Source organism: Bacillus rossius, chromosome 6 (assembly GCF_032445375.1).
Source record: "Bacillus rossius redtenbacheri isolate Brsri chromosome 6, Brsri_v3, whole genome shotgun sequence".
Taxonomy (NCBI): Eukaryota; Metazoa; Arthropoda; class Insecta; order Phasmatodea; family Bacillidae; genus Bacillus; species Bacillus rossius.
Window position 1 is genome coordinate 59,834,180 of NC_086334.1, and position 16,891 is coordinate 59,851,070.

General features: G+C 44.8%; 1 protein-coding gene across 3 annotated transcripts in view; it reads left to right on the plus strand.

The window, feature by feature from the left end:
• Nucleotides 1-16,891, plus strand: part of LOC134533239 (SOX domain-containing protein dichaete-like) — a 507,415-nt gene that overhangs the window by 357,225 nt on the left and 133,299 nt on the right. For all 3 annotated transcript variants that reach the window (XM_063370647.1, XM_063370645.1, XM_063370646.1), the window contains exons 4-5: nt 10,584-11,333; nt 13,314-13,451. In XM_063370647.1, the coding sequence (XP_063226717.1) occupies nt 10,584-11,333; nt 13,314-13,451 (888 nt within the window). The remainder of the gene's footprint in view (nt 1-10,583; nt 11,334-13,313; nt 13,452-16,891) is intronic.

Consider the following 16,891-nt stretch of genomic DNA (forward strand, 5'->3'; position numbering starts at 1 on the left):
TCTTCTTATTGTATGCAAATATACCAAAATCTGGGCAGTATACAACACACAAGCATCACATGCAGAGATGACTCGTGTAGGTTAAAACCTAGGCGCATGACTCTCTGATCACCCTCCCCCCTCCCTCTGGCGCGCATTTCTGCGGGCTCTACTTGCGAATCCAACACATTGGCGCCCCCTGTGCAGGCAAGATAGCGTGATAACATGGCTGTCTGGGGACTCCAGTAATCCAGACTGTAAATAGCTGGCCAGACACTGGCCTGGAGTCACAGGGTAGTACCGAATGTGTTCTGGCCGAAAGATTACCTGTTTCTATGCTTCATTGTGTTGATCCGGGGGGGAGGGGGACAGGCTGAGCCTGCCTGATTAGTACTGGGTGACGTGTTGAACTGGCTCTCCTGCGAAGACCTGTTGTAGAGCTCGTGGTGGCGTCAAGTGTCGCACGGGCTGAGCAGGGTGGAGGGGACATGATCTCCAAGCCTGATGGTCCAGCGAGTTTAGCTCTGGATACAACTGATCTGTGATGTTTACTCCAGATCCACCCTTCCTTGGGTGGGGAGGAGGACGTTGAGCTTGCCTTCGGGTCGGCAAACATGTCACCCAGTGATGACATACATGTCCCCATGTCCCCATGCCTCATGGGAGCTCAGGCCCGGTGAACCCTTAACTGGTGCCAATCACGGGACTTTAAAAAGTGTTCTGTGTCACTGTCGCTGAATGAATGTTCCCTAGTGTATAGTTGCAATTTTCATGTCGATATTAGCATTGAACATATATAACGTATATTATATATTATATATATTCAATGATATTAATCTAGGGGGGGGGAAGAGCTGCAGAAAAATATCCTGACACACGCGCTACATTGGCTGAACAGTTAAAAAAAAAAAAAAAAAAAAAAAATCGTTTTATTTTCAGCACGGTCACTTGCGTAGATTATCTTTATCTGTATCAGAGTAAAGTGAGACAGCGTCAGGTCGTTAACTCGTATTCCAGAGGCTCGAGTGCGAAACCTGGCCAGAGGTGCTCTTATTTCTGTGTCTCGCGGTTTACCGAAATGTTCACTGACTTTAGTCCAGGGTTGATTCCGTATCCGGTATCCCTGTTTCGTGCCGCATGCTTCTGTCTGATCTGATGTCAACACCTAGGTATGAACTGAAAATAATTATGAGCGAGTCTTACAGTAATAGCTAGAGGTGTGTAACATCTAATCTTGATAACGACCAAAATCATGTGTTCTCATATTTCAAATACACTTATAATACGAAACTAAAGCCTCGAACACGAAATTTAACGTAAACGTCTTCAAAATAATGTCTAGCGTGTTAAATATACGTAAATTTTTATTTTAAAATACTTTTCTGGACGCGAATCACATGTAGTTTCCGCACCCGCCGCTATAATTCGTTGTTGGGACAGTTACGTCGGATATCGAATCATTCCATTTGCAGAGCGAAGTTTTAAATTATACTATAATGAAACAGCTCCAATAAAAGCAAAAATAAACCTTGAAAAAATTACTAAACCCCGGCTTTTGACGTAATTTTCGACATTATTTTTTTTAATTCACTAGTTCGTTAATAACTCACTAAACTTTAGTTCGTGCCATCCGCCACAGAAGGCAGCACTGTGGTTATCCGTTTCCATTCCATGCGACTTCAGTTCCATGCACGTAATTTCTACCAAGTGCCTTACACCGAGAGCTAAGATTTTAAACATAAAATATGTAACTGTTGTCTTCACTTGATGTAAGCTTTTAGACATACGCCATTGCTAAGCACATGTATGTCTGTAGAAGAAAACTACAAAAAAACCAAAAGACAAAAACACAAATTAAGCAAAAAATTGTTGTTGTAAACAGTAGTTTTCCTCTACAGACATACATGTGCTTAGCAATGGCGTATGTCCACAAGCTTACATCAAGTCATGCACTCCCTTTGCACAAATCTTTCAAAGATAATAACTGTTGTCTCTTGCTTTGTTACTTGACGGCGTCGGTGCGCACAGCCTACTCGCGCGCGAGTTGCCCTCGACTCGGCGAGCGAGTAGCGGCCCGAGCCGGGACCCTGTAGCCGCGGCCTACCTGCGCCCTCTCCCCCCCCCCCCCCCTTATCCTTCCTCGCTCGCGCTCGATTTTTCATTCCTCCGGAAACCGTCCCGAACGAATTGATGAGATGGCAATGGCCCGCGCACCCTCCCCGCGCCTTGATAAATCACTCGCGGGCGCTTGCCCTGCTGCCACCTCGCGGTGATTAATCAAAGCAGGGCGGTCCCACGCGAGGCTGGGCTGCGGGCGGCGGGAGGTCGCTGGTTCGATTCCGCCCTCCGAGGCCGGCCGACACCCCCCTCCACTCCACCTTCGACGGCTGCGAGCTGCTGCATATTTGTTTGAAGTATTCTACATATTTATTTATTTTTATTTTATTGTATTGCCTTATTTTAAGTGGCGAAGTTGAGGCGTACCGCCTTGTCTCACACTTAACCACAGACATTTTTACTAACTAGGTACACGCAAAGTAAACCTGATAAATGCTATAGCCTAGACATACCAAAAATTGTCACAAATGCATTTAAATAAAAACTGTATTAACATATCAGTACAAATATGAAAATAACAAAAAAAATAGCATATATGATACGCATGAGCTACCTGAAGTATAATATATTTTAGACATATTATAAAAAGGACTTTTTTTTTTTAATCTAATGCTAAAGTTACAAAGATTTTTGACATACTTGTTTTAAAGTAGACAGAAAGATTTGCTTTTTTTTTTGTATTTGCTTAAATCTTTTTAACTTTCGTATTATGTAATATTTGAATTTCCTGAATGGAAAGTTAATGTCTATCTGACTGTACTACAGAACACAGCGGCGTGAGCGCGGCATGATAGCTGTGTAGAGACATTGCTGCTGTGTTCCTACATAGACGCGATGCACCGATGACTGTCAGGGAATCGAGCAGATGCTGACGTGTCCACTGCACCGAGAGACACCGGCTCCGTCGGAGGAGTTGGTTCGCGGCCGACGACAACAAGCAGCCTTGGAAGAAGTCACGCTTCCTCCGCCAGCGGCTCGGACAGCAGAGTTAACAAACCTGACAACTCAGGAGACTGGTCTGACGTCTGACGGGTGGTTCACACGGTGCTGGTGTTGACGCCCGTCGCTCTCCTACAGCGAGTCACCGGCGAGCAGAGCCGCTGGCGCTGAGTCGTTCAGACGGCGCTGCTAAAATGTGAGAAGACGCCAGCGTTCGGACAGAAGTATCGTGGGGACAGCATGCAGTTCACAGGATGATGTGCCATGAGCCACTGTTGCGCTTTGTGCTCGGGACCTTCTAGCTGACATTCGCGACAAAAAATAATAAAAGTGTGGCTATGGAAATTGAAGTTTTGGAGGAGATGAAGAATCCAGAACCGATGTACAATAAAACAAACGGTATCTGGCCGGACGTCTCGCTAATGCTCGCAGCACAAGCTGCTCCACAAACCTCTGCCTTATCAGCTGCCGTTCAGAAACAGCGCTACTCGAGTAGCTACCGATGATATCAGCCAACTGATAGCTTGGTGCGAGCGGTAAATTGGAATATGTTCAACTTTACAGCAACAACAGCTATTCGCAGCGACCTCCCCTTTTTAGATACCAGAAAATGAATGAAATAAGCCACGTATTTTGCATTTTCCCCAGAAAGTTCGTTTGCGAATAGAGTATCCTGCCCAAAGCGCCGGGTATATTACCTTTTACTGGCGGCTGTTTGTGTTCCTACAATCTTTTGGAACGCTGCCAAAGATAAATGAAGATAAAACTGACCCCTCTAGAAGTTGAAAATTTAAAGCTTTGGATACGTTTGTTTTTTAAGTGTGTTAAGCTCCAAGTGTAAATTCAGATGGTGTAATTTTTTCTGTTAGTAAAAGCAGAACACACCTAAATAATAATGCTATTTAGCGCTAAAATCTCTCTGAAGCATCTGATAAAGAATTTCACTCTGCTATGTGTTCTAACAGCTAACCTGAGCTAAGCACTTCGTGACCCGGGAGTATTTAAATATGCTCTTAAGTGAGCAGTAATTATATTTACAAAACTGGAGTTTGTTATCTGAAGTAATGTAATCACATTTGTGATAGTATGACATTTTCATTGATAGCCCACGTGTCAGCTATTCTAACTTTCGCAATGCCGAGAATTTAATCTTCTTTATCGGTTTATTGGGCAAGCGTTCATCATTGATCATTTCTTAGGGTTTTCCATTTTCTGCAACATCCTTTGAGTACTGAACTGCGGAATTAGCGTCATATTTTTTTATAGTGTGGATTGGAAATGTTTAGGCATTTGATGTAATTCGAATACGGGTTATTTGACATGCCCTATGAGGGAGCGAGGTGGCACCGCAGTAAGTAGGGACTGGAAACATTCGCGGTTACAATGACCTCTAGGATAGACTCCACAATCCTCAATGTATTCTGGACAATTACATCTGCTCATTGGCTAATGACCTGTGACACCTGTTAATCGTAATGCTTGTGATTCGATACCACCTTTAATGAAGGTTATTCATTCGCTCAGAGTGCTTCAGACCAACTGTGGTCTGATAATTGAAGCAGCAAAAAGGTTTAAAGTATTTGGATTTTAGCCTATCGCGAAATGAAACCGTGAATTTTTCCTGTCTCTAGCAGTAAGTCTCTGGACTTACATATCTGGGGACTCTGGTCAACTCCCAGTTCATCTATCCCCATTTAGGTTTCCCATGGTTTACCATGGTTTCAAGTGGTTAAACGAAAGGACTTTGGGCGAATGTTGGGATGATTCTATACTACAAACGGGAAAAAAGTTCTGTAATTTTACAAACGATTTTATTAGAAACCAGTTGCCAAGAAATGTTTCTAACACTACAAGAAAGATAATATAACTTTGTACAACACATAGTTTTGGTTATTTATGAATATATTAAATACTTTTTTTTCGAGATAATTCTGAGTATTTATTACGAAAATTGTCGCATAATATTACAAAAGAATTTCAGACTAGCTGCGTGTTAAACCTTTGTTGCATCGTGTTTCATGGTTAGCTGGGTTTATTTCAGTCTTATCCATACAGTGTTGAAGCAAATGCGTCCGACTAGCCAGGGCAAATAAGGCAATGACTTCTCTTGCAGACGACCGCCAATTACAATGAAAGAAAAAGCTACTGCCGTTTTGCAGTCTAACGAAATTTCAGATTTGTTTTTTGCGAAAAATACCTGCCCCAAGTTGAGTGTTACCGTATCTATCGAGCTCGCGAAATAAATTAAAGAAAACATGCCTTGATGTCTAGTGCTAATTACCATGCGCGACCTTAAGAGATGTATAAAGTTTGACTGCATCTCGTGAACACATGACATAGACTTGAATATGCACAAGTCCATGTGGTCTAGCTTGGCACAAAGAGAATAACCCTAATTCGGTAGGTCTATGATGGGTAGTCCCGTTCTACAGTGACACGGAAACGTAGACGGATTACACTGAACAGAGTTCCTACAACAGAAGTCAGAAGTCACAAATTAGGGTTTCCCCCCTTTTCTTTGATGACCCAGCGCTCTTAGCCGTTAGGCCCTGCCGCCCTGGGGCCCCCATGGGCGTGGATGCGGATCACGCCGCATACGCAACCAGGAAGAGCGTTAGAGCTTTTGGCTATGCAAAGGGACTGAGGCTACCCATCTCAGTTTATGCACCACCTCCGGCCCCCTACTCCACTCAGCTAACCAGCAAGTTGGATGCTCCCTTGCCCTCTGGAGTATCACTTCTGGCGCCTACCCCGGTCTCCCGCCTCACACTGGGACTCCTCAATCACCCAGCGAACCCGCGGTCCGGTGGAGGCCTACCCAACCTCTGCCAGCTGTCCAGGCTGGTTACCGGAGCTGTCCTCGTCGCTCACAACGTCAGTACTTCAATGGGCTAGGGAACCCTGATACCTGCCCCTAAAGCACTCGGGGCACCACTCCCAAGTACGAGTCCTACCTCACCAAGAATCCTGGGCCATAAGAAAACCTCAGCGGGGAACCATTCAAACATGATGGATTCTTCCCGTACTACGACCAACTTTTGGTCTCGTCGGCAGACTGTTCGCTGGTAGTTTGACCGGATCATCACGCTTCTGGGACAAACACCGCCAACCCCAGCTGGAAAATGGCAATCACGGCGTCCGGGCAGGAAGCACCTGGGGGTTGCCTCAGTACCTCCACCGACTACAAGGCTAAAGGGGAAACCTCGCCGTGCAGTTTACAGCCCGTTTTTAGGCCCGGGCACCCGACACCGCAACCACCATACCCAGTCGAACTCCATTACCATGGGGCCTAATCCATTCACTATGGGGCCCTTTGGGACCGATGCACCGAGGCTCGGCCGTCGAACCCCCCGGAAAGGTTTCTATCGCATCTGCTGTTGCCCGCAGATTCAGCCCTTTCACCATTTCCGGTCTCATACATGCAATTGAGGATGCACTGCGGCAGAGTTAGACCCGGCAGGGCCCTCTTTAGTTAGAGAGGTGCTATGACTAGAGGTTGGGGAACCCTCCCAACATAGCCACCACAATCCTCCCCCAACAGCGGTGCCAACGTGGAGGCAGAGGGTTGCCACTTGGTGTGGAGAGGCTATATAATCGCATCACACACCCTTTCCGTGAACTTGATGGTTCATGTCTCGGATACTAGAACCGGCAACAGTTCCGACACCTCATACGACAATCGCCTTCCTATCAGCCGTGGATACCTTAGAGCAGGCAGAGGTGACCTCGGGGTTGCCTGAGTCACCGCACCGACTACAAGGCTAAAGGGGAAACCTCGCCGTGCAGTTTACAGCCCGTTTTTAGGCCCGGGTGCCCGCTCTCCAGCCCACAGCCAGAGAGGCCAAGTCCACTCCCGCCAGTTCCTACAACAGCACGCAGTTGGAGACGGACCCGTACAGTTCTGCTCGGCAATGCTGAGCTCTTCTGTTGACGTTCCACCTTGTGATAAATAAACGCCGATTATTTGGCTGCGATGGTAGTCATTTTTATGTTCTAAATACGTTGAAAAATGTACCAGTACAAAAATATCAAGGGTCCTATTATTACTTAGTCATTTATTTTTTATTTTACATGCGATATCTTCCTACGATGCTATGATTTGGAAGTATTATAGTTTTCTTGGTTTAATTAATATTTTGTAACCTTGAAATTCTGTCTCATTGGTTGCCATTTGTTGCGTTCCCGTGCGATGTGGAAGCAGCAGACGCGACAGTGAAATGTACCGGGAGATCCGTCTCCCGTCTACGTGATCGTCTCTTGTTGCCGCGCCATTTTAGAACGGGCCCTAATGGGTCAGACGAGTCGAACTTTCGAGAACGATCACGGCACCACCGTGGACCTCCAGGTGCCCTTCTTACCCGCGGGTTCTCCTGTACGCCCTCCCCTACCCCCTCCACAGCCTCCGTGGCACACTGCTCCAGCCGTCTCTTTGTTTCCCTCGCCCACATTTCCGCTCGTCAGGACCCATCGGGCGCCCGCCCCGCCCATAAATCCCCGGACATATATTTCCTCATTAGGGAGCAGTTTGCCTCCCGAAACTGGCATTCCTCCCTGGATGTGCGCGCGGCAGGTGGGGGTGGCTCTGGCGGCGAGGTCTCGACCACCCCCGGGGAGCTGCTGATGGCTCGTGGTGCGCGCACCCCTAGCTGCCCCTGTCCATACACCATCGTGCATTATTAGTACTCTTGCCATGCTGCTCTTTGTGTATGATTTTTACTTTCACATGGAGTGGAACTGTCTCTAACTCAGAAACCGTCAGATACTGCAAAATAAAGCGTGACTAGCAAAAGCAGCACAACCCCGTGCAGGTGTTTAAAGTTTGAACTGTAATTATTAAGTTCTCCTGTCCCTTCCGATACACCAGGAACCATGCGTCGCCGAGGCCGCAAGTGTTTCTCCTCGTGCGACAGTTCAGGAAAACTGGAGAGGCGCAAAGCGTCGATGCGATAATGTCCCCAGATAATAAGTTTCTCACGCCACGCGGTTATCTGGGCGTATTACCAGCAGCCACTTGATTTCGTCTTTCCTGATAGTCTCGGCGTATACTTCCCCCCCCCCCTCAACAATTATATACCACCACATATAACCTTTCCTTTGAGAGACATGCGCTGAAACATTTGTTGATATTTTCTTTGTATTCTTCAACCGCAAAGTTAAAACATATAATTCTACAGAATTTAATGACTTGAGTATCGCTTATTAAATCGAAGCCTAGAGCAAACTTTGTCATCAAGCAGGAACCTTTTAAATTAGGCGTCCACAAAAAATCTTTTCAAGGCAGCTACAAGCTAACCTTGACCATAATGTCTCCGCAATTTTCCGCTTTAACCTCAAAAACCAGTTACAAACTTCCAGCTTTTTCTTGAAGCATGTGTTCTTCCGTACCGACTTTTTAGATGTGTTTCGGTTGTGAAAACTGATGGTTGCGTAGCTGTGCCCCAGAGAGAAAATATTCATCTTTTAGCATGATTTCCACACACAAGGCCTGTGCTATTTTCCCTTCATGTTTCCGGCACATGAAACCCCACCATCTTTCTCACGGTGTCCTACTTTCCCACGCTTAAAACACCCCGGCTCCCATTCATCATACACAATACACGTACTAGCACGATGGCCCAGTTTTAGAAACTGGAAAGCACGACCTCTAAATTCTCTAAATTATCAAGTGCCATTGACTTCCTAAAGTCGCGTCCACACTTGCACTAGATCACCGTATCTGTATCATGATCGGTTTGTGAAGAAAAGAGATCTGTATCAAGCGCATGTATGAAAAATTATACAATGATCAGATCGAGCCTGATCCCGGCAGGAGTCTGTATTCCGTGGTCACATCAAAGGGAAGATACGTGATGATACAGACAGTGTGGGCGAGGTGTTTCCCGATCATTGTTTATCATCGCCACGCGACCAGTGCAGCCGCAGAACCTTCCTAGTAGTTCCCTTTTGCACATCCCATATCTGCGTAGATCATGAAGATACAGAAACTGTTCTACATATGAAGATAGCCATAGTGACATGAACCATTCAAGAGCTTATTTACTTTTATTTCAACTTAAATACCAATTCCTTTCCCTGTTAACAAAAACCTGTTTCATCTACCATATTTGAGATCTTCTCGTCTTACATCTTAATGTGTGATGTATGAAAGTATAGCTGGCGCAGCCAACACCAGCTGGGGGGACAATATCATCACTGGAGCTAGCACTGAAATATTGATAAAAAATAAATAAAACTAGTGGGTGATAAACTGTCTGAAGACATGCTTATAAGATACAGATACGTGATATACAGGTCGAGCTGCCTTGCCACTGAGCGGCTGTATCATGATCGCTTCAAATTCTGTTACAGTTACGCTGATCTGACATGCCTTAAGATTTTGCACTGCTTACATTTACAATCATGTACTAAATACCCTTCAGCACCTCACACAAACACACAAGCGCCTCTTTCTTTGACTTCTTACAATCTTTGGTATAATCTTTGATTTTATTACCTTCATCCACCTCATCTTTGGTCACTGGTCTGAGTTTTATTCGCATGCACTCTACTTATGCAAACCAACATATTTTATAAATTCTTGCCTAAGAGGGTGGCATTTTCATTTTGTTTCTATGGACAAATATTTTCCTACATTCCATCCCATTCTATACCATATGCTACACTGTAGTTCACACTTGACTCCTCGTGCATTTGGAAGCTAAACACTTTCTTTCGGCAAGAAAATGTTTTTAAAACCCTTTTTGGATCCAAATCACACCAAAGTATAGTTCTGAAAGCCTATTGAATGTCCGTTTCCTCTACACTACTCAGCAGAACATTCAGTGCCTGCTAAATCACTTAGCTAGCGATGACTCGAAACATTTTCTGGTCCTAATTTTTCGACTGTTATCAAAAACCCAATACGTCATTTTTAATTATTGTCTCGTCAGTTGCTGTGTGCGTTAAGGCACTCCCCTTATGTATATAAGACCGTTTGTTCACAAAGTGAATTTCCAAGTAGTTAGAACTACGCTGAACAATTGAGATTAAATTATTTTAAGCCTTTACTTTCATATATTACATAGCTTAAAAGACCTTTACTTGAAAGAAATGAAAAAAAGAAAACAAATGATTCCTGAACGATAATTAAATTATTTTCATGGTGAAACTCCACATGTTTCATACAGTCCACCAAAATATCTTCGTAGAAATTTCTTGACAAATATATTGTGTATTTGTTTGGTGATTAAATCAAAGTATTTGGGGTTGTAATATCCTCTGCTTAGTAGAAAAGAAAATTTCTTTGAGCTTCAGGAATTACAATTATTTATATGTTTGTAAGCTGGCTACAACACATTGTTGATTTCATACATGATGAAAGTACCTGCAGATGTCTTAAGGCCTAATGACAAAGAGCGTGTTGTGTGTAGAGCAGACGGGTCAAGGTGCTGTGAGGGTGTGGCTACGGCCCTACGCGGAGACGTATGCTGCTAGCGACCAATGGCAAAGAGCATGTGTTGTGCGCAGAGCAGACGGGACCAGGTGCTGTGAGGGTGTGGTTGTTGCAGGCAAGAAGTGGCGAGGCCTGACGCCGCAGGACCGCCGCCCCTACGTGGAGGAGGCGGAGCGCCTGCGCGTCATCCACATGCAGGAGCACCCCAACTACAAGTACCGCCCCCGGCGCCGCAAGCACGCCAAGCGCGCCGGGCCCGCCCCCGCCGCCGCCGCGCCGCGCCGCGCACTGCCCGCCTCCCCCGGCAAGCACCAGCCGCCGCCGCACTTCCCGCAGCAGTTCGCCTACTCGCCGCTGCACCAGGTCTACCTGTACGGCAAGGGCGCCGCCAGCCCCTACATGCACACGCCCGAGGCCTCGCCCGCGGGCAGCCCGGAGCCGCTGGGGCTGGCGCAGGGCCGCGCCGCCCCCGGCGCCTCACCGCTGCTGCAGCCGCCGCCCGAGCTCGGCGACTCGGCGCCGCAGGGCCGCCCCCAGTCGTGCTCGTCGGCGCTGGACGAGGTGAACGCGGCGCTGCCCACGCCCGAGATGTCGCCCCTGGAGCAGGAGAAGGAGGGCTTCCAGCCGGGCTGTCCAGGCGAGGAGCGGCAGCGCGGCGTGATCGCCTACCCCTTCGGGCGGCCCTACCACCCGCCGCACCACCACCACGCGCCGGGCCAGCTCACGGCCACCATGGGGCTGAGCAACGGCGTGATGATGATGTGCACGGCGGCGGGGCGCGGCTACGAGGGCGGCGTGGTCACCGGCACCTTCTACCCGCCCGTGGCCACGTCTCAGGACGGCCAGCTGCTGGGCGCGCCCGCCGGTCAGTGCCCGTACTAACCTGCCCCCGTAGAGTTGCAGCGGATATGTGCTAGGTTTATTTATTAGAGGTGTTTTAAAGAATGGATATTTTGTGTGTGTTTGTACCTACATTTTAAAATATCTCTTGCAAAATTTAGGTATTTATTTAAATAAAAATTATGGTAGGCCCCTACATGAACGAATAGCAGTTCAGAAAAAAAATTATAATATATTTATTCATCTTTATATATATGTATATATATAGGCGTCAAAAGTCATTTAATACTGGTTTCTAAAAGATGTATGGTTATATCAGAGCTTAAGAACTTAATACAATCATTTTTCATATTCTATTGGTCTTAATTTTTTTATTTATAATTATATATATATTCTGATGTTGATTGTACCACGCTCTGGACATGGTTTTAGAAGTGTTGACCCACTCACTTGCAATCTGATCCTGAGAAGGAACAGTATCTTAGTATCGGGCTATGATAACGAGTGAAAGGGTTTTGGATAGGTCTGGCAACTTACCACCATTCTCCATCCGCTTAATGGAGCTCGCGGCAGCCTGCAGACTAACAGTTCTAGTTGTAGTTGAACCCATTATTAACATTGTGTTAAATGGGAGTTTCGTATAAAAGTGGACATACTATTTTGATGCGTTTTTAAATTCGGGTACAGATTAGGATATTTTCTTTATTTATTTGGAAGCTTTTTAGGGGTTAAATGCATAGCAATAACTTGCAACTTTCCGGAATAATTTTAAGGCATTGGCACCTACGGATTAGGTACTTCTCAACCAACCAAATGAATGGAATGTACTAATCTGGAAAAATATTTAAAACATTGAGTGTGATGGAACTAGCAGTTTTATTACATTATATACCGAACTTCCATTTGACACAATGTTAATGATGGGCTTAACCACTACTAGCGCCGATAGTTCGCAGGCCGCCGCGAGCTTCACTAAGCCGACGAGACACACCAAGGCAAAGGATAGGAAGTTGGCAGACCCATCTCTATGATCCTGCATGTAACAGTTTTATGTGGCCCTTTTTTTAATCGTGTAAAACTTCGTTGCATGGCGCGTGTGCATAGTAAAAATTCACTCTCAACATTTTTTCGTAACACCTAAAAATGTATAATTTCAAAAAGGCTACACAAAATAAAAAACAGTGTGCATGTACCTACTTATGTACGAGCGTTAGAAGTTATGCTAAATTAGGGGGGGGGGGGGCGAACGGGGGAGCTGAATTGTTGCCCGTTAGATGGGCAGCCCTTCAGGATTTTTCTGGCAATGGTTTGTTTGTACAGTGACTGGAAGGGCAGCCCATCCAATTTCTGAAAACATGTTTCTTTAAGTGTTTAAATAATCCTGAAAACTTGCCCCTTGGAAGGGCAGCCCATCAGGATTTTTCTTACAGTAGTGTTTTTTAAAAGGTTGTCTGAATTGTTGCCCCTTGGATGGGCAGCCCATCAGGATTTTTCTGACAGTGGTGTTTTTGAAAGGTTGTCTGAATTGTTGCCCCTTGGATGGGCAGCCCATCAGGATTTTTCTGACAGTGGTGTTTTTGAAAGGTTGTCTGAATTGTTTCCCCTTGGATGGGCAGCCCATCAGGATTTTTCTGACAGTGGTGTTTTTGAAAGGTTGTCTGAATTGTTGCCCCTTGGATGGGCAGCCCTTCAGGATTTTTCTGACAGTGGTAAGGTTAGTTTAGGTTAGTTTAGGTTAGTTTAGGTTAGTTTAGGTTAGGTTAGGTCAATTTACAATGAGATGGAACGGGGAAAAAAAGCGAGCATGAACTTCGGGGAACTTCGGGTGTGGCTCTCTCGTCTGTGAAATGAAGGCTTCCCACCGATGTAGCCGGACGAGCCTCAAGCACACAAGCGGCAGGAACTGTAACGACGGTTTACACGCGTGTTTGAATAAAGGGGCCACGGCATGAAGTACTCAGTGTTGGTCTCTGTGGAGTATAAGGCAGAGTGTGTGTGCCCGCAGGCCAGCACATGTACACGTCCAGCAACTCGGCGGCCCCCTGCTCGCCCTCCTACCTGTACTCTGGTGGAGTGCCGGCCTCTTGCAGTCCCAGCAGCAGCCAGTACTCGGGCGCCAGTCCGGGCCTGCACACCTACTCCAGTGAGTACCGCCGCTGCTCTCCTGCACATTCGCGGGTTCAATGACCTCCAGGATGGATTACACGATCCTCTGCCTACTTGGGTAAACGACGCCCGTTCATTGGGTACTGAATTTTGAGGCGTCTCAAGTGGGTAACTTGTGATTGGATACTTCTTTGATTGATTGTCTCTAATTGGCCAAGAGTCCTACATATTAACAGTGAACCAATGGCAGAATCAGCACTAAGGTATAATTATTTGAATTTTAGCATAACACCAAATGAACCCGCGAATTTTTCAGGTCTCTACGCATTGGTAGGGGCAGGCATTTTTCACGAAAAGATCTGAATACTAATTAGACTGCAACAAGGTACGCCCGTACCCGTGGTTTCTTCCTTGTGATTTGGCGGCCGTCTGCGAGAGAAGTCGTTGCCTTATTTGGCCGAGCCACTCAGGACACGTTTACTACCGCACTGAATCACTGCGATTGGTAGAGACCGGAAAAATTCGCGAGTTCATTTCGCGATAGGCTAAAATACAAATAGTTAAACCTCAGTGCTGCCTCTGCTATTGGCTCACAACTCACCTGGCTGACTCTGAGCCAATGAGAAACACCCAACCAAAGCTGTATCGAATCACAGGCTGCTACGTTGGGACGTCTCACAAGACAGCAGCCAATGAGTGGGTGACATTTGACCGAGTGTACGTAGAACTATGGAGTTCATCCTACAGGTCATTGAACCCGCGAATTTTTCCGGTCCCTAGCGATTGGTGTTGTTACAATCGATATTAACCTGGGAGAAACTCTCCCAATCACGAAACACAGACGATGTTACAGTGTTTTAACTTTCATCTAGTCCCGAAATCTTTTCGCGAAACCTGCATGCCCCTACGCATTGGTGTGCCAAATGAAACTTACCCTGGAATACATAGTATAATACATATTCTCCTTGCAGTATATGTCAATGGGCTCGGTAGAGCACGCACTTGTTGACTTCAAGGGACGTGGCTCAAATCTCATCACTGGATTTTTTTAATAAAATTATAATATCATTTTAAAAATAATGTAGAATCAGCTCATTAAATTTAATGTTTGTTTGAAGTAATTGTTTACAAGCTGATTTCAGTTGGTTAAGCAAAAACAAATCAAAATATCTATACTTAGTGTTGTAATAAGTGTATTTAAATGTGTCAGGATAATATTTTAGTAATGCCATAGAAGTATAACTCCTAATGTATGTGCGGTAACTTTCTAGTATTAACAGTTTAATAAATTTCAGCTAGAAAGAGTGGAATATCAGGTCCAAAGCCGAGGGTATTTTTTAGTGTCTATTAGTTTAAATTTCAATTTGTTCGTTCTGCCATCTGCACGTGCTGGTGGCAAGCAACATTTACGCTTCAGGCAGCGAATTCCATCTGCGGGAGCATAAAGTGAGAGTGTGATTCGCATATAGAAATTTTGGTCTTTACTTGAAAAAACATTATTTTATTGCTAAGTATATTTATCACGCTTGACATTATTTAAAAAAATTATATTTTAAATTTCGTGTCCTAGTTTCCTAATTATAAGTTTATTTGCAATGTGAATAACACGACAGCACATGAACTTGTTCGTTACCGCGGGCAGATATTTACACATTCACTGGCGAGTACTGAATGACTCGCTTAGATTTTTTATTCTTCGGAAGGGTATGGTTAGAGACCGGAAAAATTCGCGTATTCATTTCACGATATGCTATAATCCAAACAAATGTATCTTTATATTGCTTCTGTGATTGGCTTACAGTTTATCTGAAGGACTTTGAGCCAATGGAAAACCTTCAACCAAAAGAGTATCGAATCGCAAGCGTCCCAGTTGACAGGTGTCACGAGTCAATAGCCAATGAGCAGGTGGCATTTGCCTGAGTGTGTAGGAGGTTGTGGAGTCTATCCTAGAGGTCATCAAAGCGCGAATTTTTCCGGTCTCTAGGTATGGTAGGTTACGTTCGGTTAGGTTATGGTAACTTAAAATGAATTGTTGGTTAGGTTAGGTTAGGTTAGCGTTATTTAAATATGTTTTCTCGAGGGATCGGTGAACTTGGGAGAAGTTCGGAACAGTCCCCTGCCAGGCTCGGCCGACCGGCTGCGCGCTGCTAGTGGGGGGGTGTGGAGGGGTGGAGGGTAGCCGGGCTGATTACTTGCGGTGGCCGCGCGGGGAAAGCAGGCGCGCGGGAGGTGGCAGCCCTGCGTGACCCCGCGGGCGGGAGGAACCCGTCACGACCCCGCGGACACACACAGGAACGTGCGTGGCTGCCGGCGAGCTGCGCGCAACACCGGCCCAAGTGCTGCTCCAGTTGGTGCCGCCTCGCGTCGGCTCCCGTCAGTGTTAACGTCCATTCGTTCACAATCTTTCGTCTCAGAAAGTTCTTCAAGGATTGCTTTGAAATTATGACACAACGTTGCATTCGAATACGCGCGTGTTTATATATATATATATATATATATATATATATATATATATATATATATATATATCGCACAACTGTGACAGGTAAAAAATTAGTAAAAACATAAATTTTAAATATATTCATTGTTATAGAGTGACATACAGAGAAATATAGAGAGACAGAGCGATAAAAAGAGAGGTAGAAATATATCTGTAAATAGAGATAAAGATATATATACCTATATATATAGAGAGAGAGATGCTTTGTATAAATGAACCTACTTCAGACAAATTAAAAAAAAAAAATATTGAGGCATTTCAACGCATGCCGAGCATGAGCTAGTATTACATAAAAAAATAATCACACGCAATATCTAGGTTCTATGTTTAGGTTTGTTTGTAAGGGCGTGGCACAACACGGCTGCAAATAGAAGGCTTACCACTTTGATAACCGATTTGGTGCTCAAAAATTTGTTTAATGGGGTAGTATTCTTAATTATTTTGCTCCCATAATTTCGTGGTTTTTCTCATTATAATAATGATATATATTTTGACAAAACGGACTCAAATACTTTTTTATAGCAAAAACCACGCAGTTAATCAATGTAAACTTGTATCATTATATAGATATTTTTGTATTATTGAGCTAAAAATAGTTGAATAAAAATAGTTATAATTTATTTTTTTTATTGAATGTCTATATTATTATTGAATATTCGTCCGTTTGTGTGTTTGTTTGTTCGAATATCGCGCAAAAACTACAGGATCGATTTTGACGAAAAATTTGGTGTTTAAAAGCTTATGATTAGACTAAAAAACTTGTATTTATTTTATCTCCTTACGAGGACGGGAGCCGGAGATATAACAATAAAACTTCAAATTTTTACAACCAAGTGAAACCATTATAAGGCAAGCTCCCATTTCTAACAAGACCTACTTCTACCGATATTACTGCGTACCACACATATAATCTATATTCATTCCATCACAATCAATAACTATTTCACGATTGACAACGTTTTATTAAATTGTGTGGT